General features: G+C 57.2%; 2 protein-coding genes across 2 annotated transcripts; both read right to left on the reverse strand.

Moving 5' to 3' along the window:
- Positions 1-269: 269 nt before the first annotated feature.
- LOC119094186 (protein piccolo) lies at positions 270-19,695 on the reverse strand. Its single transcript, XM_037217260.1, has 16 exons — positions 19,570-19,695; positions 18,007-18,140; positions 15,792-17,562; positions 15,468-15,506; positions 14,985-15,038; positions 14,386-14,618; positions 13,080-13,200; positions 12,439-12,509; positions 11,276-11,392; positions 9,859-10,056; positions 9,435-9,620; positions 4,824-4,899; positions 4,302-4,430; positions 2,113-2,251; positions 790-925; positions 270-404 (listed from the first exon to the last, which is right to left on the reverse strand). Exons 1-16 carry the CDS (start codon positions 19,682-19,684, stop codon positions 270-272), a joined length of 3,654 nt encoding a protein of 1,217 aa, XP_037073155.1. The 5' UTR covers positions 19,685-19,695.
- Positions 19,696-22,908: 3,213 nt separating this feature from the next.
- On the reverse strand, positions 22,909-24,951 carry LOC119094187 (chorion peroxidase-like). The gene is made up of 3 exons (XM_037217262.1): positions 24,914-24,951; positions 24,694-24,838; positions 22,909-24,599 (listed from the first exon to the last, which is right to left on the reverse strand). Exons 1-3 carry the CDS (start codon positions 24,949-24,951, stop codon positions 23,298-23,300), a joined length of 1,485 nt encoding a protein of 494 aa, XP_037073157.1. The 3' UTR covers positions 22,909-23,297.
- Between the last annotated feature and the right edge of the window lie 2,419 nt (positions 24,952-27,370).

The following is a 27,370-nucleotide window of genomic DNA, read 5'->3' on the forward strand; positions in this document are numbered from 1 at the left end:
AACTTGCAATACCCGCAATCCATGACAAAAGTTTACTAAGGCAAACGTTTACTCACACTGAAGATTTGCTTGCCCATTCACTAGACTGTTCTTCTCTTCCTCGGCCTTTGTTAATCTGCAAACGGAGCGGGTCGAGTGAGATCAACATACGCAGACCCCAAAAGGTGGCAAGGCAGCTCCGATCGTCAGGAGATGTCCGAGGCCCAGTGCCTGTACAACACCAGGCCTGACAGGCGCCACCGACGACCGACGCCCCCGACCCTCGGTACTCACAGGGCGCGGTACTGCGCCGCCTCTCTGTTGGCCTCCTCCAGCCGGCGCTCGGCCTGGCGGCACGTGACCCAGCTCTCGTGAGCGCGCTTCTCCAGCGCCTGGATCTGGGAGCGGAACGAGCGCTCCTGGTCCTGCAGCCGGCAGACAGGCGTCAGTCTCCCGGCCGGGCGAGAGGCGCTCGGACGGCCCCGGCGGCCGGCGGCCACTTCACAGCACCACACCGACACTGCACTCTCAGCTGGAGAACAGAGCCGGCCCGCTGGTCATCTCTGCAGTGTGGTACACGTGCGCAGATAGCGCCCACTCGGCTCGGGCTGTCGTGCCATGCACTGTTGCAAGCTGAAGCGCCTGCCTCTAAGGGCGGCTGCAGAGCTCACATCGCGCTCGTTCTCAGGCGCCGTCAGCACGTGCGGCACCGCACGCGCCTACCAAAGGCCACCCCAGTAGACTCGTGCGTTAAGCCCAGCGGACCGTGACTAATCATGAAAAGGCGGACCAGCGCGGCCGGCAGCGCACCTGAATCTCCTGTTTGAGCGACTCAATCAGCAGTTTGTTCTGTTCCAGCTGCTCGCTGTACTGGAGCAGCAGGCCCTGGTTGCTGGAGGCGTCTCCCTCGGTGTGATTGAGGCGCGACTTCAGCACGCCCATCTCCCTGTGGGGTGAAGGTGGCGTCTCGCGCTCACGAGGCACTCCAGTATGGGGTGAAGGGGGCGTCTCACGCTCACGAGGCACTCCAGTGTGGGGTGAAGGGGGCGTCTCACGCTCACGAGGCACTCCAGTGTGGGGTGAAGGTGGCGTCTCACGCTCACGAGGCACTCCAGTGTGGGGTGAAGCTGGCGTCTCACGCTCACGAGGCACCCCAGTGTGGGGTGAAGGTGGCGTCTCACGCTCACGAGGCACTCCAGTGTGGGGTGAAGGTGGCGTCTCACGCTCACGAGGCACTCCAGTATGGGGTGAAGGTGGCGTCTCACGCTCACGAGGCACTCCAGTATGGGGTGAAGGGGGCGTCTCACGCTCACGAGGCACTCCAGTGTGGGGTGAAGGTGGCGTCTCACGCTCACGAGGCACTCCAGTGCGGGGTGAAGGTGGCGTCTCACGCTCACGAGGCACTCCAGTGTGGGGTGAAGGTGGCGTCTCACGCTCACGAGGCACTCCAGTGTGGGGTGAAGCTAGCGTCTCACGCTCACGAGGCACTCCAGTGCGGGGTGAAGCTAGCGTCTCACGCTCACGAGGCACTCCAGTGCGGGGTGAAGCTAGCGTCTCACGCTCACGAGGCACTCCAGTGTGGGGTGAAGGTGGCGTCTCACGCTCACGAGGCACTCCAGTGTGGGGTGAAGCTAGCGTCTCACGCTCACGAGGCACTCCAGTGTGGGGTGAAGGTGGCGTCTCACGCTCGCGAGAAACTCCAGTGTGGGGTGAAGGTGGCGTCTCATGCTCACGAGGCACTCCAGGCAACCTGACACGGCCCTGTTCCACACTTGCACGCATTTAAACGGATGCCGGCAGTCACTGATAACTAACTTGATTTCTTTTGGAGGGCCAAACCTTTAGACGCAACAGTTTAAACTAGATTACTACGTTCAAACGTCCCGTCAATCAGCACGCGTCAACAAATGCGACTGTCTCAAGTCGAGCTTCGTCATCAATTTGCTTTTCATTGAAGGCCATCGTCACACCCGATTAACTGTGAAGTTAATCAGTGAGCATACCACGACCAACAACTAACCCGTACCACATATTCCAGTAGTGAGACCCAGCTACTCGATGCTTTGGCCCATACTTGGCCCCGCTGCCTCGCTGGCAGCGCGCGAGGCACCACAGGCGGCGGCCGGCACTCACGCCTGGAAGGAGACCTCCTTCTTCTGGAAGTACTTCTCCAGGTGGTCCAGCTTGGACTCGGCCTCGAACTTGTCCACCTCGGCCTTCTCGCAGCGTTCGGACAGCTGCGTCATGTCAGCGGCCAGTGTCTTCTCGGCCTCTGTCGGGCGGCGGTGGCTCCGGTCAGAGCAGGGTGCGGGTCAGAGCAAGGCTAGTGTGTCAGAGCAGGGCCAGTGTGTCAGAGCAAGGCCAGAGTGTCAGAGCAGGGCCAGTGCGTCGGAGCAGGGCCAGTGTGTCAGAGCAGGGCCAGTGTATAAGAGCAGGACCAGTGTGTCAGACCACGGCCAGTGTCTGGGCAGGGCTGGTGTGTGAGATCAGGGCCAGTGTGCCAGAGCAGAGCGTCGGAGCAAGGCCAGTGTATAAGAGCAGGACCAGTGTATAAGAGCAGGACCAGTGTCAGGGCAGGGCTGGTGTGTGAGATCAGGGCCAGTGTGCCAGAGCAGAGCGTCAGAGCAAGGCCAGTGTATAAGAGCAGGACCAGTGTCAGGGCAGGGCTGGTGTGTGAGATCAGGGCCAGTGTGCCAGAGCAGAGCGTCAGAGCAAGGCCAGTGTATAAGAGCAGGACCAGTGTATAAGAACAGGACCAGTGTATAAGAGCAGGACCAGTGTCAGGGCAGGGCTGGTGTGTGAGATCAGGGCCAGTGTGCCAGAGCAGAGCGTCAGAGCAAGGCCAGAGTATCAAAGCAGGGCCAGTGTGTCAGAACAGGGCCAAAGTGTCGGAGCAGGGCCAGTGTGTCACAGCAGGGCCAGTGTATCAGAACAGAGCCAAAGTGTCGGAGCAGGGCCAGAGTGTCAAACCACGGCCAGTGCGTCAGAGCAGGGCCAGTGCGTCAGAGCAGGGGCAGTGCGTCAGAGCAGGGGCAGTGCGTCAGAGCAGGGGCAGTGCGTCAGAGCAGGGGCAGTGCGTCAGAGCAGGGCCAGTGCGTCAGAGCAGAGCCAGTGCGTCAGAGCAGAGCCAGTGCGTCAGAGCAGGGACAAAGCGTCAGAGCAGGGCCAGGTGTCAAATTCCGTGTCACTGCAGTAATTACAGCGGCTGCCGGAGACCTCGGGCTCTGAGCGTGATACATTGGCGGCTACCATCAGCACCACCATCTTCCATTAGGTCTGCACTTACCCTGAGCCTTCTTCAGCATCTCCCGCTCTGTACTTACCCTGAGCCTTCTTCAGCATCTCCCGCTCCGTACTTACTCTGAGCCTCCTTCAGCATCTCCCGCTTTGCACTTACCCTGAGCCTTCTTCAGCATCTCCCGCTCTGTACTTACCCTGAGCCTTCTTCAGCATCTCCTGCTCTGTACTTACCCTGAGCCTTCTTCAGCATCTCCCGCTCTGTACTTACCCTGAGCCTCCTTCAGCATCTCCCGCTCTGTACTTACCCTGAGCCTTCTTCAGCATCTCCTGATCTGTACTCACCCTGAGCCTTCTTCAGTATCTCCCACTCTGTACTTACCCTGAGCCTTCTTCAGCATCTCCCGCTCTGCACTTACCCTGAGCCTGCTTCAGCATCTCCTGCTCTGTACTTACCCTGAGCCTTCTTTAGCATCTCCCGCTCTGTACTTACTCTGAGCCTTATTCAGCGTCTCCCGCTCTGTACTTACCCTGAGCCTTCTTCAGCATCTCCCGCTCTGTACTTATCCCGAGCCTTCTTCACCATCTCCCGTTTTGTACTTACCCCGAGCCTTCTTCAGCATCTCCCGCTCTGTACTTACCCTGAGCCTTCTTCAGCATCTCCTGCTCTGTACCTACCCTGGGCCTTCTTCAGCATCTCCCGCTCTGTACTTACCCTGAGCCTCCTTCAGCATCTCCCGCTCTGTACTTACCCTGAGCCTTCTTCAGCATCTCCTGATCTGTACGCACCCTGAGCCTTCTTCAGTATCTCCCACTCTGTACTTACCCTGGGCCTTCTTCAGCATCTCCCGCTCTGCACTTACCCTGAGCCTGCTTCAGCATCTCCTGCTCTGTACTTACCCTGAGCCTTCTTTAGCATCTCCTGCTCTGTACTTACTCTGAGCCTTATTCAGCGTCTCCCGCTCTGTACTTACCCTGAGCCTTCTTCAGCATCTCCCGCTCTGTGCTTATCCCGAGCCTTCTTCAGCATCTCCCGCTCTGTACTTACCCTGAGCCTTCTTCAGCATCTCCCGCTCTGTACTTACCCTGAGCCTTCTTCAGCATCTCCCGCTCCTGTCTCCATTTCTCCTTCAGTTTAGCTCTCTCTTTCGTAAGCTTTTCAACCTGGGCCTTAAGCTTACTCCCATCCAGAAGTGCCTGAACATTTCCATCCGCTGCGAACAAACGAAAGACAAAGATTATAGTTCGACACCGGCAAGCGCAACTCTATCGGCGAGCATTATTACGGACCCCAACGCACACCCCCCGTACTCGTTAAACACCAACGAGCCTCCCTAGTTACATACATTGCAAACCAGGCCAATGAACCGCCAACCCTTGTCGCCAGCCGGCTTCCCGCCAAAGCCAGCTGGCGACAGGTGGGGCACGCGGAGACGAGCCGCGGGCCTGACGAGGTGGACGGAGACGCGGCCAGATGGACGGTGGCCGGGGAAAGACTGGCCGACACGCGGCAACACCGACCGACCCGGGGTCACAGATGAAGGGCCGGCTGCCAGTCGGATCGGCAGCGGCTAGAGCCGGACTGGGACGGGTCGGAGGGCACTCACAACCGTTGTCGGTGCCGTCCTCGCGGCTCTTGAGCACGCCGCGCAGCGTGTCCAGCTCACTGACGAGGCCCTCAGACTGCGCGCGCGCCTCCTCGTGCTGTTGCTCCAGCTCGGCCAGCCGCTCCTCCAGCAACGACACCTGCCGGCCGGCGCCGCCCGGTGTCACAGCCAGCCAGCCGGCCAATCACAGCACGGATGCCCCGGACCGCAGTCACAGGGCACGAGTGTATGGAGGACTCGGTAACTCGACCTCCGCTCATCCAGCTGTGTGTAGGCGGGAACATTCAGAACATGGGCAGCAGCAATCATAACTCAAAAGGCAGCAGTGTGGGAAAAACCTCCGTTTTCTGGTGGATGTGGCACCAGGAAATTTTGTACTCCAGGCTCTTGACTGGTAAGAATGACAATTTTTGTACTCCAGACAAACGCTGCAGTCACCCCACAAAGCAGACACCATTGCAAATGTATGAGCCTGAGTATAAGTACCAAGGCAGACAGTTTTGCTTTCTTGATAGCCGGGAGGGTGCATGAACTTGGCTTTCATAAAGTGAGTTATAACTTTTATTCTATTTCCAGGGACCGAACATATGGAGCACCAAGAAATGGAAACAAGCATCTGCAATCCTGCAGGAGCTGGCCAATCCAGGGCATTTATGTCAATGTCCTTCATCATTGTATTACATGGGTTAGATGCACTTGTACAAGCCTATGCAACTCCTGAATGGTGATGACAACTCATGTGAATTACTTCTGTGGGAATGAAATAAACTGAAATATGAAATGTGCTTGTTTTAAGTACCTACCGCCGCCACATACCTCGCATGTCATTACCTGCGGGGAAAATATATGGCGCACCTGAGTAAGTAAGACCGCATTCTCCACGACGCACACACCTACCGATGCCTTTCAAGAAACGGACAAACATATCACGGCTCCGGCTCCCACCACGCGACGAACCCATCGCCTCCCGTACCCGAAACCAACGGCACCCCAGCCTCCTGCAACTGACGAGTGCATTTTCGAGCAGTGAAGGTCCGCGTCGCAACAGACACCTACAACAATATTCGTTCGACCAGAAAATCACTGGCAGCACCAAAATCATCGATGGCACATCTCTTTCAACTAGGTCATTCAAAGACTCGCCGAGCAAGAAGTCCAGCACGCCAACTATGCTCTTAACTTACCTCATATTAAGATAACATGTTAGCGATTTTACCAAAGGACGTGCATCTTGCACACAGTTTGGTGGGAAAATTCCAAAGATTGCAGCATTGCACATCCTTTTCAAAGCGCCTGTTTCATTCCTGTTCCTGCCATACGAGCCACCAATCACCATCCAACTTGCAATTAAACTCAAAATCATAGCATTCAAACACACCACATATCGGCACTTTTGAGATAGAATCATGACATTAAATGGCACCCAAATATCACTTTGTGGGCGGCACTTTTGGTGGTAACGGCTTCTTTTGGGTTCTTAAATGTCATCGGGAATTACGTTCCCAAATTGGGAGTTTGTGGCATGCAGCATTCCAAAACTTATTACTATTGTATAAATGATAGTACGTCAACCACTTTTTCAGGAATCGGTAAATGCCGGTCTTTGAAGATTCGAGGATATCTTACTTATTGAACAACGGTATCATGTCTCCAGGCTCAACCAGTACCTATAATTGTAAGATAGAGATGGTCCGTAACCCAGTGGGAAAAGTCGCAGTACTTGGTTGCCCTTCTCACAATAGGGCCTATGGGGAGACCCGGGGAGAACAAGCCAGAGTACAAGCCGGAGAACAGCAAGTTTTTAGCACAGTTGGCCAAATTTAATCGAAAAAATTAAGTGTTTTGGTATCGCCCAGATACGAGCCTTCCTAAGAGGGTGTTGAAATGTCATGATATGCCTTAGAATGAGAAATATCTATAGATTTATAGTACAGGTACTGCATTATCTCGGCGTTGTCTTGCGCCACCAGAAGATAATATATATTTGTAGGTGGAAAATAGCAACTTGAAATGCATGACTGTAAAGCTCTATGATTTTTCTACCACAAACTTAACAATTTGTGTTGGTGCAACTGCATAAATGGCTTTTCTTAGACTATTCATCACAGCCTGTCATTTCAGGACCGACCCGTGGTACTTGTACTTGGTTGCCCCATTGACGAGTGCTAGAATGCCATCACAATGTCTGTGAATGCGCCAGAACTCCTGTGCATGGTTTGGTTGTTGTCTTGATGTGGTGGGAGTGAGGAGGGCGGAGGGTGAGTGAGGCTGCTTGGGATTATGTGCGTCGTAGTTGCGAGTTTGAGGTATTCAGTGAGGCAAAGTGGAATTGGTTGTCCTCAATTTTCACACAGCATGCATCCACACTTCTAAAGTTACTTGGGATTTAGCTTTGGACCGCTATTAAGTCATTCCAAAAAAGGTAAATGAATACCGGGGACTGATCTATAAATGTTTACCGCTGCAGGCTGGTACAGAATCACCTTGGTATAACCTGCTCTACCTACAGCATGGTGGGCAGGTACGTAGGTACTAAGATATCTATATACAACATTAATGCTAGGCTTGGGTTTCCCATGTGGGATCAAATATGAGGCTGGCCTCTTTTCAGCCTGTGGTTATAATTGCTATAACCTGACAGATGGCAATGCTGCCATGTTCCTTGCTGTCAGGCATAAGGTATTGCAGTGACACTATTAAAACTGTCCCTACATAGGATCATAGGGAACTTGGAGAAGAGGAGAGGGATAATAGGAGGTGCAGGAAGAGAGGAGGAGCAGAAGTGGAAGAGGAGTGGAAGGAGAAGAGTGACAGAAAGAGAAGCTGAAGAACTGAAAGAGCAGAAGAGCAGAAAGAGAAGGACAGGAAGAGGAACACTTTTGGTATGTTTATATCAATTATGTAAAGGCCAAAAGGACAACATGTTAGTGATGTCACATACATAAGGCTTTCATAGTCAGTTGCAGCTGCCTAAGACTCATTAAAAACTGGGGTGTGATGCACAGTGGTTGTCTGCAATTCAGTTTGTAAGTAAGCAGAGGACGCACCTGATTTATCATTTTGATATTGTGTAAGTTTGCATGTGGATAGGTAATGATGAGTAACTGAGCTTTGTATGATGCACCTGTGAATGTATATGTATAAAGTTTTGTTGTTAACCTCTCTAACTGTATATTTCTTATTAACATGTACCATTACTCGATCTTTGCATGCATAGGTGAGCTAGTAGCACTACAGGGATATGGATGGGATCAATGTGGCACCCTCACTCACAAGGAGTGCTCTGTTCCACTGAGATGCAAAATTGCATGCTGACACTAATTTTTGCCAGAAAAACGTTGGGAAAATGTTGACCCATTAAAGGCAGTATGTGATGTACTCCAAGCAAGGCCCGTTGTGCAGACACTCATTCCACATTAGACAGACCTTTGCTTGCAGGCAAGTTTGTACTCTGACCACAAAAAATTGTACTCCGCCACCAGCAAAAAAAAAAAACAACTAAATTTCCCACCCTGAAAGGCACCGATCACAAAATAGCATAAACCAAACGCGATTTTGGGGACATGCGGCGTATGCATATCCTGACGTCGTCGACGTTGTGGGAGGACGCGGATTGTCAGCGCACAACCACGCCAGACGCTCCGTGGTGATGGCCCTTCCCTCAATCCACTGCCGCCAACCATCGTCACCGAAGTTAAGTGTTGCATTTGCATCCCAGGTTAAGCGCACAAAGTAACGTTGTTTACCCAAGCACAAACCCAACACTGAATACGCTTCGAGAGCTGTTATCGCCCAACAAAACGGATAAACTCTTATATCTCTCCTGGCCACTCCCCAAACAGGACACCAGAGAGAGGACTGATCCCGGCTGCGGGCGGGGCGGAAGGGCAGCGGACGCAGCGTGCGGGTCGCATTGCCACTCTCCACACAGGACGCCACAGAGAGCGCTGAGCCCGGCTGTGGGCGTGCGGGCCGCGTCGCCACTCTCCACACCAGACACCAGAGAGAAGACTGATCCCGGCTGTGGGCGGGAAGGCAGCGGCTGCAGCCCACGGACCGCGCCAGCCGAGCGTACCTTCTCCTGTGAGGCGTCGCGCTCGCCGGTAACGGCGGCGCACCGCTCGCTCAGCTCCGTCTCGCGCTGCGCCAGCTCGCTGAGGCGGCGCCGGTGCTGCTCCTCCAGCTCGGCGCTCACCTGGCTGCTGCTGCCCAGCTGCCGGCCACAGGACACAGGTCCAGATACGGACCGGCATGGCGCGCGCGACCCCAAGCTCGCCACAGCGGCGCCGGTCGCCCACCACGAACAGCGAGCGCTCCACTCTGGTGGGGAGTCGCGCCGCAGACGGCGCGGACGGTCCATAACGCTGCTCCCATGCCAACTAGATCTGTCGTGTCCCAGTCCTCACACGACACTGCTGAATAGCAGAGCTCCCCGACGCGTGCACGTCTGCGCCGCAATGTTCCACCCACGGACACTTCCATCGCCGTGTTCCTGGCGCGGTCGCGTCGCAAAGCCCTTCCCTCGTTGAATGAGCCCAATGTCCGGGTTCCCATCCTGGACAGTTGTTCTCAATCCCTTTCATCGGTCCAACGTCTGTCCGCAGTGCTCACCTCTGCCAGCTGGGACTCCAGCTGTTTAATTTTTGGCCTGGTCTTTGACAGCTCCTCGTTGAGGTGCTTCTTGTCTTTCTTCAGCTTGTCAACTTCACCCATCAGCTTCTTGCGCTGCTGCTTCAGTTCCGTCTCCAGCTTGCTCACCGTCTCCACAATCATAGAGTCTAGCTGAGGGTTGTTTGCCTGAAACAGGGTTGACACACATAACATTCTGAAGCTTGCATGAAAGGAAGGCATGGAGGGGAGAGGGAGCGCAAAGCAGCCGGGGTAAGCAGCTTCAAAACGTACTTAACCAAATGCAAAATTGTTCCAACACCTACCTTTATCGCATCTCTGAACAAGCTGCTCCACCCACAGGGCACCACCGCCAACCGCCACGACACGACAGCATCTGCCGATGCCCACCCGACCCGGCACGTACCTGCTGCGAGCTGAGCATGGCCGTCTGCTCCTCGAGCACCTGCTGCGCCTCCTGCAGCTCCTGTTCGAGCGCGGCCACCTGGCCGTTCAGCTCGGTGATCTGAAAGCGGGCGTCCTCGAGCTCGTCCTCAGCCGCCTGCTGGTCGGCAGCGGCCGCCTGCAGCTTCGCCTGGCTGTCCACCGACCCACCCTCCACCAGCTGTCGGCGCCAGCGAGGTCAGGGCGAGCGACGGCTGATCGGCGGCAGACACGGGGCATGTACTCTGACACCGACCGCAACAGCTGCCAGCGGCCCTAACTGGAGGCGACAGACAGCACAGGGCACACAGTGGCACCAACATCACCAGCTGTCGGCAGTAAAGCATTGGGACTAGCATCGACAGCGGTCGGCCGGCCACGTACGCGATGTAACCAAACCACCCTCACCATAGAATGTAACTAAACTAGACAGCTGGCTGGCAAGTTATGGCACCAGGTACCGTGAAAACCATTCCATTTAGTTCGCTGCTAGCACACCCAGTGCAGCAGCAAGCTTCGCACGCTAGCAGCTGACAAAAGAGCAAACTACAGCGACACTAACTCGCACATTAGTTGACAGCATATGGCCTGGGTGCAGAGGTATAAACTCCATCAATCAGTTCACAACACACTCAGCGGCAAAGTCACATCCAGCAGCAAATAACGAAAGGTTCAACGCGTACGATATCAGCAAATATGCAATGATAGTCTGCAACGCTGCGACAAATGGAGCTACGATGTTGTGACATATTCGTCTCTAATCAATTAACTCATCAATGCACTACCATCGTTTGTTGGACAGTCCACCTGCACAACGCCTGGGTGTACAGGCATCCCGGGAGCACAAGCCAGACCAGCTCCGGCAGCCTCGCCCCGTCAGTACGTCACCATTCTCCGACTGACCACTGGCATAACCTGCCCGGCCGGGCATTTGGGCATGATAACCATCACGCAGACACCACCACACCGCTATCATGACCAGCATACACCATCACGAGCACCACCGAGCCCGCGATCACGATAAAGGGAGACAGCGGCGCGCTGGCTAACGGCCGGGGAACGCGCCCAGTCTCGGCGCAGCTGGCGGGCTGGCTAACGGCCGGGGAACGCGCCCAGTCTCGGCGCAGCCGGAGCGCTGGCTAACGGCCGGGGAACGCGCCCAGTCTCGGCGCAGCCGGCGCGCTGGCTAACGGCCGGGGAACGCGCCCAGTCTCGGCGCAGCCGGCGGGCTGGCTAACGGCCGGGGAACGCGCCCACTCTCGGCGCAGCCGGCGGGCTGGCTAACGGCCGGGGAACGCGCCCAGTCTCGGCGCAGCCGGCGGGCTGGCTAACGGCCGGGGAACGCGCCCAGTCTCGGCGCAGCCGGCGGGCTGGCTGGCAGGCCGGCGCCTCGGACGCACCTGTTTGTTGGTCTGCTCCAGCTGCGCCTTCAAGGAGTCCGTCTCCTCCTTGTAGACTGTCAGCCGCTGGTGCAGCTTACTGACGGCCCGCTTTAGCGCCGCCTCGCCCCGGAACTGCTGCAGGGGGGGGGGGGGGGGGAGGACGTCAGACGCCGAAATCTAAGGCACAGCTCAACCGCCCACCACTGGCAGCAGCAGAGAGATCTTTGATCCTGCTGGCTAAAGCGCAGCACCGCAGGGCGCATACCCGACGACCGCCGCTCCTTACATGTAACACGAGCATGATAGAATATATCCCGTGCGAGATAATCACCCTCCATAATCTCCGCTAACAAACACATTCCGTTCACTGCGCAGCGGACGGCGTCACGTACCGAGACCAGCCGTGTTCCGATGATCAGGACGACGAGCGAGAGCCCGACGGTGGAGAGCAGCACAGAGAGGCGCAGCGCCGCCGCCGGTGGCGTCCGGGCCGGCCGCGTACCCGTCCAGCAGCGCCCACAGACCGGCCGGCAGCTGCCGAGCACGGGCTCCGTTACGCGGCGTGGCTACAAGGCATTCCGGGCGTCTGCGCCGGGCGTCACGTCTCAACGGGAGACTGCAGCGCGCAGCTCTGCCACACACCGGCCTTGTGGCGGGAGGCCGGCTACGGTCGGTTCCGCAAACACCATCACCACCGTCCTGTACCCGGACGGCACTCACACACCAGCCTTTATTACGCTGCGCTCGAATGGTACACGACCACTTCACATCCTTGAGGTCTCATCGTCAGGCAGCGCACAGCGTATACATTTGACTGATTCGTCCACCACTGCTGCGTGCAGCCGACAGTGCCATATCGAGTGCGAATAGCTCAAACACGATAGTGTGGGGCGAGTGCGCGGTGAACAGCAGCTGTGCACGCTTCCCCGTCCACGCTGGGAGCACCGCTCCGCCCGGCCATCACCACTCACCAGACCGGCGGCCACCTCCTCGGCCAGGCCGGCGGCGGCGCCCTGCTCCGGCGCCGCGTGCCAGGCGTCGCCGTACGCGCTCTCGCCGTACGCGCTGTCGCCGTACGTACTGGACGGCTGCGAGTACGGACTCTCCGACTGCGGCTCGGCGAACGGCTCGTCCCCGACCGGCGCGGCGTCAGTCTCGACGGCCGGCTCGGCGGCCGGGGCCGCGTACGACGGCCGGCGGTAGTCGCGCGACAGCGGGTCGTAGCTGGGCAGCGCGGTCGGGCTAGCGTCGCCTGGAACCGACCGCCGAAGTCGTGAGCCGGCCGCAGGCGCACCAAGCACCGACTTGGAACGCCTGTGAGCGGGACGGGGGAAGCTTTGAACAATGGATGGAACTGCTGAAAATCCGGACTGTGCTACAGTACGCAGTCGTAAGATGGAACAACATGGCTTGAAGCTGATTACCATCAGCTGGTGCTTCGGATGACACATATGAGGGATATAATGCAAGCCTCCAATGTTCCGACATGCCCCGATTGCTTGCTCCAGTAGCCTCACGTTCAGTTCATGCTCAACTACGGTGCATGCACTGCATACGCATAGCAATACGCGTGCACAGAAACCCTAAAAAACTGAGGTTCCAAGTGCGCCTGAAATTTGTGTGCATCGGTCAAACTCAGCATTACCCAACATTCGTCTCTCTTACCACAGAAGATGCCCGCGCCACCAACAAGCACGCCAACTATCGAGCCAGCATGCACCGACTGGCAGCCCCCCGCCAGGCGTGCCGTGAGCGGGCCGGACGGCAGTGCGGGTGTTAGTGCCGGCGGCCGTGCGTCCACGCGGTGCGTCCCGGCCCTCACCCAGAGGTGGCCGCCTCCGCTTCAGCTCGCGCACCAGCCGGCGCCGCTCGCGCAGCAGGCCGCGCTCGGCATCCAGCCCGACCGACGCTGCAGCGGCCTCACCGGGCTCCCCACACTCCGACTCGGCATCAGACGGAGCTGTCAGCCGTTCCTCCGACTCAGGCTCGGCACCGTCCAACGACGCTGCCTCTTGTTCCTCCGACTCGGGTTGAGCACCGCCAGCTGGCGCTAAGTGTTCTTCTGCATCAGACTCGGCAGTGTCCCACGAGGCTGCGAATCCATCTTCCACGTCAGATTTGGCACCTTCACAAGCATCTGTTTGTTCATGCTGCCCAGACTGATCAGTGTCGGGCAAGGCTGTCGTCTGCCAATCCGACTCGGACTGGACGCCACCATCTGATTCTGTCCCCTGCCCGTCCGAGCCCGGCTCCGTCGTAGTGCGCTCCGACAGCCCCACCCCAACGCCGTCTGGAAGTTCCCCACCACCTGGGTTCTGATCCCCATCCAGCGCTCCTTGCGCGACCTCTTGTGTCCTCCCATCCACACCAGTCACACCTGCGGACATCAAGCGGTTCTCCATGTGTCCTGTTGTCACAGGCCGACTGTCTAAAGCCGCCCCATCGTCGTCCCCGTGCTGGCCGTCTAGAGCCGCCCCATCGCCGGCTCCGTGCTGGCTGTCTACGGCCGTCTCATCATCGGCTCCGTGCTGACTGTCTAAAGCCGCCCCATCGTCGGCTCCGTACTGGCTGTCTAAAGCCGCCCCATCGTCGTCCCCGTGCTGGCCGTCTAGAGCCGCCCCATCGCCGGCTCCGTGCTGGCTGTCTACGGCCGTCTCATCATCGGCTCCGTGCTGACTGTCTAAAGCCGCCCCATCGTCGGCTCCGTACTGGCTGTCTAAAGCCGCCCCATCGTCGTCCCCGTGCTGGCCGTCTAGAGCCGCCCCATCGCCGGCTCCGTGCTGGCTGTCTACGGCCGTCTCATCATCGGCTCCGTGCTGACTGTCTACAGCCGCCCCATCGTCGGCTCCGTACTGGCTGTCTAAAGCCGCCCCATCGTCGGCTCCGTGCTGGCCGTCTAAGGCCGCCCCATCGTCGGCTCCGTGCTGGCTGCCTAAAGACGCCCCATCGTCGGCTCCACGCTGCATGCCGCCTCGGTGTTGCGTGTCGGCTGTTGTTCGCTCTCCGCCCGGAGCAGACTGTGTGGTGCTCAGACCGACCGCTGCGTCGGGCGTGACCCCATCCGGCCGACCATCACCGCCTGGGCGCCCGTCACCCCCTCCAGTTCCCAGGGCCGAGACCTCCCGCACAGCCTGCCCCTTCGACAGGATCTCGTCACCGCCATGCCCCGGCATCGGCACCCCCTCGGCGGTGTCCTGCAGCGCCTGCCGTCCCGGCCCCGGGACCTCCGAGGCATCGCTCTCCCGGGCAGAGTGCCGTCCGGCGGTCAGGACGGGGGCAGGCGGCAAGCTGCCGTCGTCCTCCGCGGGCTCCGCTGAGCGCTGGTCCCCCGTCTGCGGCGCGACACTGCCCTCGTCGGCTGCTGGCGGGACCACGTTCCCGGTCGAGACGGGAGCGGGCGGCAAGCTGTCGTCGTCCTCCGTGGGCTCCGCTGAGCGCTGGTCCCTCGTCTGCGGCGCGACGCTGCCCTCGTCGGCTGCTGGCGGGATCTTGTTCCCGGTCGAGGTCCCGGCCCCAGGACCGACGGATTGCGCGTGCGGCTGAGAGGCGTCCACACCAGACGTCTGGGACCCCAGATGGGAGGCTGGCGAGAGCTCTACACGGGAGTCAGGGGAGTCCCCCTCACCGGCGGCCGGCGACGGCGCGGCCCGGCCGCTCGCAGACGCCTGGGACCCCAGCTGGGAGGCCGGCCAGTGTTCCACACGGGAGTCAGGGGAGTCCCCCTCACCAGCGGTCCGCGACGGCGCGGCGGTCAGCCCCGGCGGGCCGGGGATGCCGAAACCTGTGCGGACGGTGTGCTGGTCAGACCGGCGCGAGGGACACGCCTGTAGCGTCAACCGCCACCGCCACCGCCACCGCCACCGCCACCGCCACCGCCACCGCCACCACTACCACCACCACCATTATCGACACTGACACCGTCATCAGCCGATCACCAGGCCGAATTCAACGCCGCTTCCTCAGCCTGCGCGGGAGGACTGGCACCGATTACAGTGGAAGTACAGAGGATTGTGCACCTGGGTGGAGGAGGCGAGGGACATTATGCACTGTACAGATCACGAGAAAACATCCACTTACCCGACCACCACACAGCAACATACGGGGACGAACAACACCAAAGCACCTGCCCCGAGGACTCACTGCATCACCGGCTCAGCGCCCGTATGTCTGCTTTGGCCTGACCGCAGTATCGCCGGTTGCAGGTACTCACCGGCCGCCGGCTGCTCCACGGGGTCGGTCGGCTGGTCTTCTGCGGCAGGAGAGGCCGACTCTGGCCCGGCCCCGGACGCCGCCCCCAGGCCCGGCTGCTCGGCGGCCGGGTCGGGCGCCGCGCCCGCATCCGGCGCCTCGCTGGCGGCAGCGGCCGAGTCGGAGTCGGAGGCCGTGTCGGCAGCGGCAGCGGAGGCCGTGTCGGTGTCAGAGGCCGTGTCGGCAGTGGCGGTGGCGACCGTGTCGGCAGCGGCGGCGGCGGCCTTGTCGGCAGCAGCGGGCTCGGCCAGCGGCGTCGAGCCGGCGCTGTCCACGGCGTCGGTACGCGGCGACGAGTCGGGAGCCGGCGGCAGCGACACAGCCGGCTCCTCAGTCGGGGCGACGCCGGCGCCCGGCCCATTCACCTGCACCACCGAGCCCCAGCCGACCGGCTGGGCCGCACTCCGCGGCGGCGCGTCTGCCTCCGTCTCGACCCCTGCCACCAGCGGCGGCGGTGGGGCGGTGGTCTCCGCCCGGTCCGGGACCGGCGTCACGGCCGGCGGCGGTGGCATGGCGGCGGGCTCCGCCTCACCCGGGGCTGGCGTCGTGGTCCCCGCCGGCGGTGGGCTGGACAACGGGGTCGCTCCGCCCTCCAGCGCCGACGACACGCCTCCGGCCTCGCCGACGTCCGCCGCGTCTCCCGCCACGTCATAGCCGAGATACTCGTCTTCGTAATCGGTCGTCATTTTATCGCCTGGAAAGTCTCCGCCGGTGGCTTCGACCTCCTCCCCGCCGTTTGCATGCTCTGCGCCCTTCGGCACCGCTTCCAGATCGGCCTTCTGCGAGCCGTCAGTCGGCGCCGGCTTGGCGTCCACGTTCGGACCTTCCGCCTTCTTTTCCGCAGCCATCTCCGGAGCGTCAGCGGCGGTCGGCGGCGTTTGGTGCGGCTCAGCAGCCTGCGATGGCACGCCGGCGGCCGGCTCCGCGCTCGCGCTGCCGAGGGCCCCCCGGAGCGCAGCGGCGCCGTCTGGCGACGGCTGCAGCTGCTGCGCCGAGGCACCCACCACGGTGCCGAACAGATTCCGGTGTCCGCCGCTGGCGTCCAAGCCCGGGGCGCCGCTCAGCTGCAGATGCGGGTGCTGCTGCAGCAGCTGACCGGCCGGCTGGAACGCCGCCGCCTGCTGCTGATGCTGCTGCTGCTGCTGAGCCAGCGACAGAACCGATGGCGTCTCCTGGCGAGCCACAGGCAGGTCGGCCAGGGGCTGATGCGCGGTGGGATGACCCTCACGTGACTGCGTGCTGTTCTGTTCGGGTGTGCTCGGCTCGATCCCTGGCTGTTGGGTGCCCCCTACAATCGCTGGCTGGGACTGTGTGTCGGGTTGGGACCCCACCTGGGCTGGCGTGGCACGATGAACCACCTGCTGGCCTTGTGTACTCTGCCCGGCCCCTGTTTTTTCCGGCGTGTTTGGCAACACTGGGGCTTGCTGTTGGGTGTAAGGCAGAGCGTCTGGTTGCTGCTGCAACTTAGGCTGGGTTCCAGGCTGCTGTTCCACTGGCTGCTGTTGCATGCCTGGTTGGACCCCTGGCTGCTGTTGCATGCCTGGCTGGACCCCTGGCTGCTGTTGTATGCCTGGCTGGACCCCTGGCTGCTGTTGCATGCCTGGCTGGACCCCTGGCTGCTGTTGCGTGCCTGGCTGGACTCCTGGTTGCTGTTGCATGCCTGGCTGGACTCCTGGTTGCTGTTGCATGCCTGGCTGGACTCCTGGTTGCTGTTGCATGCCTGGCTGAGCCCCAGGCTGCTGTTTGACAGCTGGCTGGGTGACCGGCTGTTGCTGGCTGGCCGCGAGCAGCTCCGCCTGCTGCTGCTGCCGCCGCTCCCGCAAGGTACGCAGGTACTTGTGATGCCAGTCAGGGGCACGCGTTTTCAACTTCACCTTGCGGTCGCGCCACTCGTGGCTGTACGGATACAGGGGTGTGGCCGGCCGGGCGGCCGGTGGCGGCGGCGCGGCTGGCCGCGGACGTAATGCCTCCTCCACCTCCACCAGCTCTGTTGCTCTCTTTTCTATTCGCTGCTCTCGCACAAATGTCTTGGGTACATAACCTCGGACTCCATTCACCTGTCAACACAAAGAGCTTGGCTTAAAATCATCTTTGGGGTTGGTTGTTCTGTGGTTCCACATTGAGTAAGGCATCCTTTTCTTACTGAATGTGTCTGCCCTGGAGTTGTTCATCATGCTCTGACTGACATAGGCAGAGAACAATTTGGTCACATCCAACCTATGCATACAATAAACCTAACCTAAATGTCAATGCCTTCAGGCTTGAAGATGCATGGCAAGCTCAGTCAGGTTAAGCAATATTTCAGAGGCTTTTCTTCAAGCAATATCAAGCTAATGGTGCAAGGTATTAAGTCCAACATAGAACAAGACATACCCTAGACTTCTTGCAGCTTTTTCATGCTAATGTATACCTAACCAGGAAAATCTATACAGCTGTCAAAAACAAAATGCTGCAAAATTACAAAACACCAGATCAGTGTTGTTCCATACAATGCCACTTACCTCCACACCTAACAAACTGGGATTGTCTCCAGCTGGGTAGCTGTATATGATGACCCTGTCATTGGGCTTCATACTGAGCATTCCCTTTTCCCTTGCTGCATAACGCATCAGGGAAAACCCGTGTGATACAGGAACTGTGGAAGAGATAGCCCAATCACTAGTTAAAGGAATGGAGCACATAGAAAAGTTTTCCAATGCCACTTTTTATATAACATTCATGGATACTTATTCTAAAAGGCACCTTTTCACTCACAACTAACACCAAATAAATCATTGCCATTTTTATACATCTTTAGTGATAACTTTATTCACTGGAACACTGTCATGCAGGCACAACTACAGAGAAAATGTCTCTGACAAAAACAATGTGTAGACAATAACAGTTCAAAACTAATGCAAGGTAAAATAAAAACCTTTGCCAAAAAGAAAGTTGTACTATAAAAGGGCTAGCATGAAGTAAATCCCAAATAGATTTAGCCCAAAACCAGTGTGGAAGTCTTGTAAGTGATGGCAGTAAGATGAACAAAAAGCTGCAGCAGCATTTTACCACATTGAAGTCCTCTGATTCAAAATGTTAACTCTCCGCCTTAGGCTTCTATCAAAAAGTGACATGCTTAAGCATTGATGATGAAGTTGCCATCTTCACTTTTTGTGAAAGATTCACATTTTGTATGACAAGCCCGGCCCATATTTTGCTGCCAATACAGCAAAATAATTCCAGTTTCAGTAATGTTTACACAAGCAGCATAACTCCAGTATTCTTTGCCTAAAAAATGTGATGTACCTGGGGTCCATGCAACATTTTACTTTTTGAGACCCTTGCAATATTTCATGCTGGACCTAGTATCACCAAATTCATTTCAACTATCAGCCATATTTTGTGAGGCTGACCTACATCTAAATATATACTGAAACATCCTGATTTTTATGGCAAATGGCATCTAAAGGAAGTTGGTTTCTTACTTATAACATTCATCCATGCTTTCTGTCACTGCTCACAAGGTGTAACTTTAGCTAAGTGGAGATGTAGTGCTGCACTCATTATGCATAGCAACCATTGTATCCTGCATCAAAAACAATATTCCTTAGATGTGCTATCATTTTAGCTCAGGCCACATCAGTTAAGTACTAAATTCCAATCCTAAGTACATGTACCATTAACATGCATCCTTGATACATCTAAGCATTACATAACAATAGGAACTATCATGAATAAATATAAAAATTCATCATAGCCAGTGCTCTACGCTAGAAGTACAGGAGGTATGCACAGCAAAAGTATAGAACCATTCATCTCAAGTGAACAAAAAAATATGCTGTAACATATGTTGACAGGGACACTTTTCCCTAAATGCTTTGTGTGAGGTAGTTGCAACACTAGCACCAGTGAGCAACACATAAATAACTTTCATTGAACTTCAGAGATGGTGTATCATCAAACATTCATTAATTCACCTACATGCACCGAGTAACAACAAAGTGAGAGAACAGCACAAGGCATTTCCGGCGCAGCCAGCAGGCATAACAGCCCACTAAAATAAGTCAGCAAGGAATACCACTTACCATTGCATTCTAAATTTGCGCACAATCTATGGCTTGATAATTTCGAGTATATGACACCTATATTACACACGAGAACTACAAAATACAGAGCCCACACACCACGGCACCACTCCATGATCGTGTGTGCCCTGTTGGAAACAGTGCTTCCACATTATGTTTGGCAAAATAACAAGTGAAGTGAAAGGATTTCAAGGTTGGCAGTCCCAGCGCTAATCTTCACTACGGTTTTATCTCGTAACATCATTGACAAACTGACACATTATCGATCCACAATTCATTTGCCCTCCATCCACTCGGTTCCGCCGCCATAAGCCAATGTGTAGAGCTCAACTAACGCAAAAGTGGACAACATGCACTTGACAGCCAAAACAGTAGTCCAGAACAGATCTTAATGGTCTTCAGACTGCATCTGCAAATGGGTTTCAATTTATGCTTGCCTTCTTCGCCATAAAATTTCTGCAGGACTGCAAAGCAGGCTGATGCTGGATTTACTTAGGGGTGTCACCGTGGGATCTCCCATTGGCGAGATGCCGGGCGGCTCAGTACAACGTAACGACCTATCTGACACCAACGACCTTTCAGCCTTTTTACGCTTACGATCTTTCGGCTGTGAGCAAAGCGACCCTTCTAACCAACTTTCGAAACGAAACGAAAAATGACGAAACGGAACGAAATGAAGGTTCGACGCAGTCCAAAATTGTGTATCTTTTAGGATGAATGTTATTACACTTTGCTACCATATCACAGCTCACTATATATAAGATAACATGGCGCGCTTGAGTCGAATCAGGACAATGCAAGTTTGCGGAGCCAGGGTTGCCTTTTAAGGGTTCCGGACAGCCAAACTCTCGGGGCACGCACGAGTCTCCAACAGCAGAAGCGATAGCTGTTCCAACAAGCCACGGTGTTCAAACTGTCCCCTTTCTCATTTGTTCGCTTGTTGCACCGGCGACCCGACCGCAGAACCGGGCGTGGAGGCTGTGCTGCCGACTCCAGACGCAGGAGTGGCCCTGCTAGGCCGGTAAACGAGGGGACGACCATAAACAACTGAATGCTCACAGTTGACACTTCAAGAACGGATGCGAACAATTGCTACATGTTGGAACTCTGTTGTTGTTGGTCTTGTGGCACCACAAATGGACTGGTTTGGCACGGAAATAGATGACAGTGCCCCCACCTTTCTTCCATTTATTGGCCTGTTACAATTGTGATGGCTGGTCCCACCCATGCTAATTTTATGTAATATGATTGATATGTGAACGCTTCTCTGTTGTGTGTTTATGGTGTCACAGGAAAGCTATGAATGACTCACTTTCATAATCATTAACTCACATTTGTTCTTGAGGAGCAATATATCCCAGGCATCCACACACTTTAGGGTGTTCTATAGGTCTTATGACACACCTTTATGTATACTTGTTTATATGTACCAACTGTAGCAAACATACACCCATAAACTTGTGCTTTTTAGCACTGTGTAAATCACAGTCAATTAAAATTACCCATTTTGTTGATTGCAATAGCCAGACTTCTTTCCAAGCATGTGGCCACTGGGACAGTACATATATCATGCCATTCCTAGAGTAAGCATGTGCAGCATGTCAATGTCTCTCTGCCTGGTAAACTCAAAAGAAAGGTGGGTTGTGGCCTTGGGCAACTGGTATGATGTTACTGAAGATCCAGATGCAACTTCTTCAGACTCCTGCTCTATTAGCATGTGTGTCAGCCCCATTTCTTGTGTTCCCCCTTTAAGCCACTCCAAAATATAGTGCCCTGCTGTATGTGTTTATTGGCTCATGCATATATACTTCAATTTTATATGATGTGGGCTAGAAGCAATCACATATAAGCCCTACTGCCTTCTTTTATAGGTTGTTGAGCTTCTGCCTTCAATAAGTTATGGAGATCATTGAAAGAGATGTTTCATCTGCTTGTGTAAAGGAACCAAGTGTGTCCAGCCAGCAGGGGTTCCCGAATATTGTGGCTTGTGATATAGAGGTGAGGAGATGTGCCAAATGTGAATGAATTGGTTGTTTTGTGATCAACTTTTCTGTTTAGCTAATGCAAATGTTATTCATTACAAGTTTTAACTACTGATCCCTGATAACTTCATTCAGTATTTACCTATGCTGCTGATTGTTATTAAGGTTGTTGCACTCATTGCTGTGTTATATTGCTCCATGCCCACTTTGCACCATCTGTTTTGCAGAAAAATACCAAGAAAGACAATATGTCCATGTATGCTTCTGGGAGGCAGACAGCCCCCTCAAAAGAAGATGATGGCATTTGCAATCTGTGGAAAGAATAACTTCAAGGCCTTGACTTGCAGTGCAGGCCACCTCTCCCCCTTTGGTATCATTTTTGGAATGTTTCATACATGAAAGAAAGCCTAATAACTCAGTTGTTGAGGCAAAAACAAGAGTTTTGTGCTTACACAATATTTCTTTTTTTCCATTTTAGGTAGATCAGCATGCCAAGTCAGCTCCTGCAACAGGCAGCAAGAGGAAGAGTCTGTTTGCTCGACAAGCAGAGAAACGAAAACAAGAACACGAAAGAAAACCCTCAGCTCCTGTTAGTGGCATCACATCCACATTTGGTAAGCAGTGCAATAAACTAAAGGTTTGCAACAGCTGATATATGACATCAGGGGCTGAGCGGGGCCTCACATGAACTGTGGTGTCAAATCAGTCTGGCCAGAGTACATTGTATGGTACACCAGAAGCTATCAGTGCTGCATCCACTCATCATGGACTGAGTAGTTTTCAGCAACAAGGAGCACAATTTTTGAAACATAGTGCTGTTTAGTGTTTGATTTGTACTCTAGTGAAGGGTGAAATTGGCCCAGTTAGCCTTTGTTGTGCCATTTGAAATATATAGCTGCCAGATGAAAAACTACCAGAACAGCTGTTTGCATCCACCGAGATGAAAGCAAAACGTTGAATAAATACGAGCCTGCCACGTCGGTCGGCTACTGTTAACAGCCTGGCAAAGCTGGAAGAGGGGCTCCAGGCTGCACGGGTCCCGGCAATAAACAGAACTTAGGCCCCGCCCAGCGGCAAGCCATTGTGAGTCAGGCCATAGTGATTTGAGCCAAGCTGAAATGCTACAAGGTCTGTACAGAACATTGACATTTGTATTCTAACCTTATCTCACTCTGTGAAGAGAAAACGTTGCAGCAGACTCTCGTGTTCACTTTTTGGATGCAATGCGATCGTGCAAAACCCTGAAAGCATTATTCCAAAAATGACGTAGGAGGCGGTTTCACGACAGTCAGCAGTGACCTATGATATGGTTTGTCTGTTCCCACAATCACTGCACAGTCTTTGTAAAACAAACTTGTCCCAGTCGTGCCATTTATTGTTAGTACCATTTAGTAGCATCTTTTACATCCACATTTTCACTCATACTTTCTACTGTAATTTTAGCTGGAGTGTCAGGAGTCTTTGTGGTTGTCTTATCACGTGTGAATGAAATTATGTCGGGTGCAAACTTGCCACAGAAAGTCAAATTAAAATCCCCAAAGTCGAAGACAATGCCCGTGGGCTGTTAAGTCAGAACGCATGCACAATCCACGCACATGTCCGTACCCCGAAAACTTAGGCTTGCGCTTCGGAACAATGTCGTCTGCCCTGCGGACGACGAGCCGAAAATGGCACCGAGCAGAGCGGCGCGTGCCGCGGCTGTCACGGGCGGCGTCCGGCCAGCGTCGCGCTGCGTTGGCGGCGGCGCTACCACTGGCTGAGGTCGACGGTCGGGATGGCCCGGCTGTCGCAGTCGGTGACGGCGTTGGCGGCGGTGTCGGCCACGCGGAAGGCCAGCGGCTGAACGCGCGTGATGCCGTCCACGTTGTCGCAGAGCACGCGCGCCCAGCTGGTGCGGCGCACCTGAGCCAGCTGCGCCCCGGTCAGCTGCCACGGCCGGTCGCCGCCCAGGTCGTAGAAGAAGTTGTCGCCGTGGCGCAGTCGGATGAACTGGTCACCAATGAGACGGCCGAAGGTGCGGCCCAGCGCCACGCCCGGCAGCGGCCGCTCCAGGACGCCGCCAACGAACATGTCCACGTCGTCGACGTGTCCGTAGGCGGCGCGCAGGACGGTGATCGCCTCATCGGGCAGGTCGGAGCTCAGGTCCTCCCAGCGCTGGGCGCGCGGCAGACCGGCCGCGGCACGCGCGTCGTTGTACGTGGCCAGGCCGTGGTCGCGGCCGCGCTGGATATTAAGCGCCACCAGGTCGAGCCCGTACGCGTCGCCGTCGCCCTGGAACAGGTGTTCGGTGAGGTCCTCGGCGAAGTAGCCGTCCAGCGCCTGCGCCTGCTGCGCGACCAGGCCTCGTGCCAGCTCGTTGAGCCGCTCAGACGAGTAGAGCAGGTGCGGATCGAAGAAGAAGTCGCGCAGCAGTACGCTGGTCGCGCTGCCGCCCAGCGCGCTGAACATTTTGAGCGTGCCGGACACCATGCTGTGGCCGAAGCGGAACGCGGCCGTGGCGAACTCGTTGCTGATGGACGGGTTCAGCGTCGACATGTACTTCTCCGAGTGGGCAGTGCCGGTGCCCGGCAGCAACTCGTTGCGGGTTAGGAAGTCGGCGTCGAGCAGCGTCGGCAGCCATTCGTTGTAGGTGATGTGCTGCATCTGGGCGACGACAATGCGCCGCGCCTCCTGGAAGAGCCGCTCGTCGTCCCAGGTTGTGTGCCGCGCCGCCAGCGCCGACGCCACGCGGTTGTGCTGGCGCATCCAGATGGTGTGCGTCACCGTCAGGCTGATCTGCTCGTTGACGCGCACATCGCCCGCCTCGAAGCAGACGGTGATGGCGTTGATGCAGCCGCCGCCCTGGGAGTCGGCCGGCAGCAGGCTGCCCGGCTGAGTACGCAGCCAGCCGCCGCCCAGCTGGCGCAGGTGGCGCTGGTGCGCCTCTTCCGAACCGTACACGTTCGAGCCGTCCAGGAAGTGGGAGAGGACGTTCTGCTGCTGCGCGTCGCGCGTCGCGCCGCACGTCGGCGCCGGCGCCGGCAGCGAGCGCACGAAGTCCATGCAGGCCTGGCCCAGCGGCCCGTAGAAACGGATCGGTCGTTGGGATGGTGATCGGCAGACACTGTGGGTGCAGCTGCTGCGCCGGCAGCGGCAGTCCGGCGTCCGTGCAGCAGGCGATGCCGGCGCCGCCGTCCAGCGAGAAGTGCGGCGTCAGCATCAGGTCGTGGTCGACGAACTGGCCCCACTGCATCACGGAGAGCGTGAAGCGGGCGTCGGGCACGTCCTCGCTGCGAGTCACCGCCTGGCTGACGACGCGGGCCGACGGCAGCTGGCCGCCGGCGGCGGAGCGCGAGCGCGGCTCGAACACGCCGTCATCGTACCGACTGGGCAGCAGGCGGAGCAGCGGCTGGCCAGCCATGCCCAGTTGCCGGTTCTCCGGGTTGTTACAGGAGCCGTCCTGCGTGCGGAAGCTCGGCTGCGATGGACATGCGGGTGTGGTGGGCGCCGGGCAGCCGGATCCCGGACCGGGACCTCCGCCGCCGCCGCCGCCGCCGCCGCCGCCGCCGCCGCCGCCCGAACCACCGCCGCCGGTACCGCTGGGGTGTCGGTTCCGCTCCAGCTGGAGCAGCGCTAGACGTGCACTGTTCTGTTGCTCCTCCCTGAAGGGAAACTTGGTGCGGTGACGACGCGCCGCACCACGGGCAACACTGCCCTGCTCCAGCAGCCGGCGCTCCAGTTCGGCCTGCCGGCGCAGCAGCATCTCGGGCGAGGGCCGGCCCGGCTCGGCGGCGGCGGGGGCAGCGGCCGGGGCGGCCTGCGCCCGGATCAGACCTGGCAGGGCTCCCAGCACGGCATTCGGCGGCGGCCGGCAGCATACGCCGGCTGAGCCGTCCGCCAGTTGGCAGCTGCTCAGCTCTGGCTGGCCGGCCGGCGCCAGCGGACAGAAGCGCTGCCGGCTCGCACTGGCAGCCCGTACTGCCCGTGCTGGCTCCGCCGCCACCCCCCGCCGCCTCCGCCTCCGCCGCCTCCGCCGCCCCCAGGCCGGCCGCCGCCGCCTCCACCTGCGCCGCCTTCCCCGCCGCCTCCGCTTGCGCCGCCTCCCCCGCCGCCTCCGCCTCCGGTCCGGCGGCGCCTGTCGTCCCTCTGACGTGCGGCGATCCCGACTGTCAGCTGGCAGCCGACCAGCACCACCAGCATCTGGTGCACAACGACGGACGGTATGAGGGCCATATTGTGACGGACAGTGATGACAACGTCGCTTTTGCAAGAAAACGCAGGCTGCGCTTGAGGGAGAGGACACTTAGGGACCAGAGAGCAACAAAGCATCAGGATAATTGTTTTTTTTTTTCTGTCCGGCTCCGTCCGCGTAGTTGCTGTAGCAGTCATGGTCTCGGGCGCATGTTGGCGTGCAGTAACGGTACAGGACAGTAACAGTGCAGTAAGAAGGGTGTTTGTATTACTATGTAACGTTTCAGTGGTTCAGCCAAAGCCAACAGACAACATAGGCACAATTATGCATCACAAGAATATAGAAAACCCTCGTCGCCTCGGTTCAGAACTACAGGTCTGCTACTCTTGCTGAAAATGGTAGTTTGTTTTATGGAACATCTATATGTAGTAGATACGATATATAAATACACACACACACACGCACGCACGCACGCACGTACGCACGCACGCACGCACGCACGCACGCACGCACGCACGCACGCACGCACGCACGCACGCACGCATGCACGCACGCACGCACGCACGCACGCACGCACGCCCACACACCCACACCCACCCACACCCACACCCACACCCACACGCACACGCACACGCACACGCACACGCACACGCACAGCACACACACACACACACACACACACACACACACACACACACACACACACACACACACACACACACACACACACACACACACACACACACACACACACACACACACACACGCACACGCACACGCACACGCACACGCACACGCACACGCACACGCGCACGCGCACGCACACGCACACGCACACGCACACGCACACGCACACGCACACGCACACGCACACGCACACGCACACGCACACGCACACGCACGCGCACGCGCACGCGCACGCGCACGCGCGACACACACACACACATTGCAACTAGCCGTGCTTGACAAGGGCTTTGAAGACGAGGTCATTCCTGAACAATTATTTGTTCAACTGTTGTTGCAAGTTATAGCGGCAATTGCAGCTGGTCCTGGAAGATTTGATGCTGAATCCGCATGTGCCGATGCGTGCATGCGTGCATGCTCGTGTGAATGAGTAGGTATGTGCGTGCGTGAGGACGTGCGTGAGGACGTGCGTGCTTTGGTGCATGCATGCTTGCTTCAGTATGTGTTTCGGTACGTGCGTGCTTGGGTGCGTGCGTGCCTGCACGCGTTTTTGCATGCGTGTTGTGGAATCGTTCATGACGTTAGGCGCATGCGTGCCTCCACAATCTGGTGAACCACACTTCGATCCTAGAACTGCAATCACAGGGGCTGTCGCCGATCAAAACGGCTCTGTTGGAGCACAGTCCACGGCTCGGCTAGCCGCAAGCTGGGTGGGGGCCGCGCAAACCATGATCCCAAATACTCACCACTGCCGCTGCACAACGCATCTTGGCTGCTAGAGGCACGCTGGCACAGCGTTGTCGTCGCCGGGGAGCGTCGTAGCTTTATATACGACGGCGGGGGGCGGCACGCACATGTGCCGCCGTCCGTCTGTCCTGCATGTCACGCACAGCCCGCTGCGGCGGCACGGCCCGCCCTCCGAGGCGCAAGAGCGGGGCCGGCCACGCGGCCGCCGGCGCACGCG

Source organism: Pollicipes pollicipes, unplaced genomic scaffold, assembly GCF_011947565.3.
Source record: "Pollicipes pollicipes isolate AB1234 unplaced genomic scaffold, Ppol_2.1 Scaffold_4002;HRSCAF=4701_pilon_pilon_pilon, whole genome shotgun sequence".
NCBI lineage: Eukaryota > Metazoa > Arthropoda > Thecostraca > Pollicipedomorpha > Pollicipedidae > Pollicipes > Pollicipes pollicipes.